Raw genomic sequence first — 4393 nt, 5'->3', positions numbered from 1 at the left:
TACCTTTGATTGAAAGACCAAGTCATTCTTATCAAAAACGACATTATGAAATAAAAAGGCCATCATGGGGAAGAACAGTATGAAATGAAAGTTGACTTGCTAAAAAACACTAAAAAAAATTATAAAAGAAACTTTGAAAATCAATAAAAAGTCTTTTTTTTTAAGCATAAAATTGTCAAAACAATCATTATGAAATATTTAATGATAATAATTCTATATCAAAGAATAATAAAATGTGTTTCATATTAATAGTGCCATATTCCACTTTAAATGGCCATATTACATACTTTTCTGTTATTTGTTTCAAAATGTTGTTTTATTTTTATTCAGTGATGAATTTTTTGGGGTACCATAAATTGAAAATTACATCTCTGAAATTTTAGAGTGTCTTGGATCAAACTGTGACAAAGAAAAATCTGGTTTGGTTTGAGGTCAGGGCTTTACCACCTCCACCATGATGACTCTTCGGGGATCGTTGGCGCTGTTAGAGGGGACCCCAAATCCTTCATCCCCCTATCTGTTCCCCCTGTCCTCCTCTTCCTCCTCCTCTCCCTCTTCGTTATCGTCCTCCTCCTCTACCTCCTCTGCTCCTCGCAGGGTCCTGTCTCTTTAAATGTTTGAAAGCACAGCACGCGCGCAGACGTCCCGCTGACGTCAGGCTTCCATGAGGAGGAGAAGATGGCGGCTGTGTTGGAGCGCAGCTTCGTGGAGATCTGTGGCTTTGAGCGGGAAACAGTGCCGCGGGTCAGAGAAGTTACCGTTAACCTGGGTGAGTACGGAGCCCGCGCCGACGGCACCGTCTGTTGGACCGAGGTACCGCAGAGTTAGGGCGGGCTGACGGCAGCTGACACGCCGGGTGGCAGCGTGTGGTTAGCGGCTAGCTGTGAGCATCAGGCCCGGCAGAGAGTGGAGGTGTGAGCGGGGAAATGTCCTCTCACCTGGTTGGTCAGCCGTAGTTTAGCCGCTGACGGGTTCAGGTGTCTTGTACTGTCACAGCCTCTCTCTGAGCTGGCCAGGTAACCAGAGGCTCACCAGGTAACCAGAGGCTCACCTGTCGAACAGGTGTAAGCTAACGGTGCTACATGCAGCGGTGATCTGCGAGTTCAGCTTCATGTTACTGTGCCTGTACACACTGAGTTCATCTGAGGATCAGCAGAGGAGGACAGCTGCTGCTGCTGGCGGTGTCCTGAGCACACCTGGAGCTCAGAGCACAGCAGCTGTCCGTGGAGAAACATCACAACATGTATACCTGATGTTACTGTCACGTGATCACATTATCCCGGTGCTGTGCGTGAACTCAGGTAAACTCTGTCCTGCAGGTGTCTCTGCTCTCACTGGGGGACAGAAGTTTCCAGACAGCGCTGGAGCATTTCACTACGAGGAGAGTGGGAAGCTGCTGTCTGTCACCAGCAACAGACTCATCCACTGGTCAGACACACACACACACACACACACACACACACACACACACACACACACACACTCACACACACACACACACACACACACACACACACACACACACACACACACACACACACACTCACACACACACACACACACACACACACACACACACACACACACACACACAGGTAGTAGTGTCTTTGGACAGTGACTGGGTTCAGATTTACACACACCTCCACAGTCTTGCGCTGTCCCTCATGTCACAGCTGATGTCACTTCCTGTGTGCAGGTCCACGTCAGGAGACACGGTGCAGCTGGTGGAGCAGTCTCTGGACACCAACCTGCTGAATAACGCTGTCAGGATCAAGTTCACTCACTGCACAGTGCTGCCAGGAGGCGTGGCCATCCAGGAGACCATCAACAATGTCATCATCCTCGTCTGCACCAATCAGAGCGTCCACAGACTGGTGCTGCCCCACCCCTCACGCATGTACCGCAGTGTGAGTACACACAATGATGTAAACGCTGCACTGTCAGCCCCTACACCTGTGTGACACCTGGCAGACCTTGTATGTGTGTGTGTGTGTGTGTGTGTGTGTGTGTGTGTGTGTGTGTGTGTGTGTGTGTGTGTGTGTGTGTGCAGGAGCTGGTGACGGAGCTCCACATGCAGTCAGTGCTAACTGACGTGGGGAAGCTGAGTCTGCAGGACCCCGCCCACAGCGCCATCATCCCGAGCTCAGCTGGACAGACAGGAAGTCCCACCACGGCCGCCGCCTGGCTGAGTCACTCTGGAGAGGCTCACTACGCTGTGGCGCCCCCAGCTGGAGGCATCATGGTGGTGACCCTGCCCCCCCATGACACACCTGGTAAACACCAGCTGATCTCTGGTTCACCTATTGGAGCCCAGGTTCTCTGACATCTGTGTGTGTGTGTGTGTGTGTGTGTGTGTGTGTGTGTGTGTGTGTGTGTGTGTGTGTGGCGCGCGCGCTGCAGGCTCGGTGTCAGTGCTGGAGCTGAGGCGCAGCTCGATGATGCAGAGGTTGTCCGGGTGGATGCCGTCGGCCATGCGTGGCGATCAGAGTCCAGCTGACCTGGTGCTCAGTCTGTGTGTCAGAGAGCTGGAGGAAGACTCCTTCATCTTCGCCCTCTGTCAGGACAACAAGCTGCGTATGTGGTCCTTCAGGGTGAGACTCACACACTCATCAGCATCGTTCACGTAGGCTGTCAAAGGGCAAAGCATCATGGGAGGTGTAGTCATGAAAGTGCTGTTTCCCCCTGGAAGCAAAGTATGGAGTCAGATCAGTCTCCAAATTTACAAATGCAAAATGTGTGTGTGTGTGTGTGTGTGTGTGTGTGTGTGTGTGTGTGTGTGTGTGTGTAAATGCATTCACAAATGTGTAAACAGACTTGTGAATGCATGAAGTGGTCCCAGAGTGAGACAGGCTGCTGTCAGAGACTGATAGTAAGGTGTAATGAGGCAACGACAACAACAACCATCTATGACCATGTGAATATAGATCATTCAATAATAGAATAGAATTAAACTTTATTGTCCCCATGGGGAAACGTGTTGTTGACTTAGTGCTGACATCATACTGCCTTCATAAATAATAATAATAATAAACAAAACACTCATTAACACACACACAGTGGCCCGCACACACACAGCTCATCATTTGTCCAGAGGAAACACCAGGATACCACGACACCCTGCAGCCTCCCCCCAGGTGATCTGTTCTCTTCACCTAATGTTTGATCAAATATCTGCTACTGCCTCAAATTCAGAGACACGATGAGGAGATGTTAGGATTAAACAAGGCTCCCCACACACTCAGACCTGTTGGTTCAGTCAGTGAATATCACCGACATGAACGGGAGCAGGAGGAGGGCTCAGGCCACTCTCAGAGTATCTGTACATCTATTTATAGATCTGTTTATAGATCTGTTTATAGATCTGTTTATAGATCTGTTTGTAGATCTGTTTATAGATCTGTTTATAGATCTGTTTATAGATCTGTTTATAGATCTGTTCATAGATCTGTTTATAGATCTGTTTATAGATCTGTTTATAGATCTGTTTATAGATCTGTTTATAGATCTGTTTATAGATCTGTTCATAGATCTGTTTATAGATCTGTCTATAGATCTGTTTATAGATCTGTTTATAGATCTGTTTATAGATCTGTCTATAGATCTGTTTATAGATCTGTTTATAGATCTGTCTATAGATCTGTTTATAGATCTGTCTATAGATCTGTTTATAGATGTGTTCATAGATCTGTTTATAGATGTGTTTATAGATCTGTCTATAGATCTGTTTATAGATCTATTTATAGATGTTTTATGGTTTTAAAGGTTTATTATTTAAGGTGTAATCTTTATAATTATTGTTCTTATACCTGTTGTTGTGTTTGTTATGGTAATATCTGTTAATATGTCCGTGTTGTGCTGCAGAAATAATAAATTCAGTGAATCTGGAAATGATCAAAGCTTTTGTGCTCTGCTGTGCAGGAACAGGCGTGTCTCCTGGAAGCAGACATGTTGGATTACATGCCGGCCAGCAAAGGTGTGAAGCGTTTGTCAGGTCAAGGCCACCGTCTGCGCCTGGCCTTCTCACCCTCCACCGGTCTGTGTGTGTGTGTTTACCTGAGCGTACCTCACCGAGGACAGTTCACCGTGCTACAGCTCGTCGCCACCGACAACCAGCGCTACAGCCTCGACCACATCTCCACCTTGTTCAGCACTCAGGTACGTACAGGTCCTCACGGGTGGAGACAGGTCCTCACAGGTGGAGACAGGTCCTCACAGGTGGAGACAGGTCCTCACAGATTGAGACAGGTCTTAACATTGCTCCTCCATATTGATATTGTGTGTGTGTGTGTCTGTGTCTGTGTCTGTGTCTGTGTGTGTGTGTGTGTGTGTGTGTAGGAGACCCTGGTGGACTTCTCCCTGACCTCCTCTGACGTCTGGGCTGTGTGGGTGGATG

The 4393-nt window shown here is 47.7% G+C and overlaps 1 protein-coding gene across 1 annotated transcript in view; it reads left to right on the top strand.

The window, feature by feature from the left end:
• The first annotated feature begins 566 nt into the window (after positions 1-566).
• nup160 (nucleoporin 160) overlaps positions 567-4393 on the top strand; it is a 22478-nt gene continuing 18651 nt past the window's right edge. The window contains exons 1-7 of the mRNA XM_074665215.1: positions 567-769; positions 1320-1428; positions 1697-1907; positions 2051-2273; positions 2401-2591; positions 3919-4155; positions 4336-4393. The exon at positions 4336-4393 is cut by the window's right edge and continues 40 nt beyond it. Of these exons, the coding sequence (XP_074521316.1) occupies positions 679-769; positions 1320-1428; positions 1697-1907; positions 2051-2273; positions 2401-2591; positions 3919-4155; positions 4336-4393 (1120 nt within the window). The 5' untranslated portion in view covers positions 567-678. The remainder of the gene's footprint in view (positions 770-1319; positions 1429-1696; positions 1908-2050; positions 2274-2400; positions 2592-3918; positions 4156-4335) is intronic.

Source organism: Halichoeres trimaculatus, unplaced genomic scaffold (genome assembly GCF_033239565.1).
Source record: "Halichoeres trimaculatus isolate MK-OKI-2021-1 unplaced genomic scaffold, fHalTri1.1 fHalTri1_scaffold_55, whole genome shotgun sequence".
NCBI classification, from domain to species: Eukaryota; Metazoa; Chordata; class Actinopteri; order Labriformes; family Labridae; genus Halichoeres; species Halichoeres trimaculatus.
Note: the sequence above shows the minus strand (reverse complement) of the source record. Positions and strands in the feature narration are given on the sequence as shown.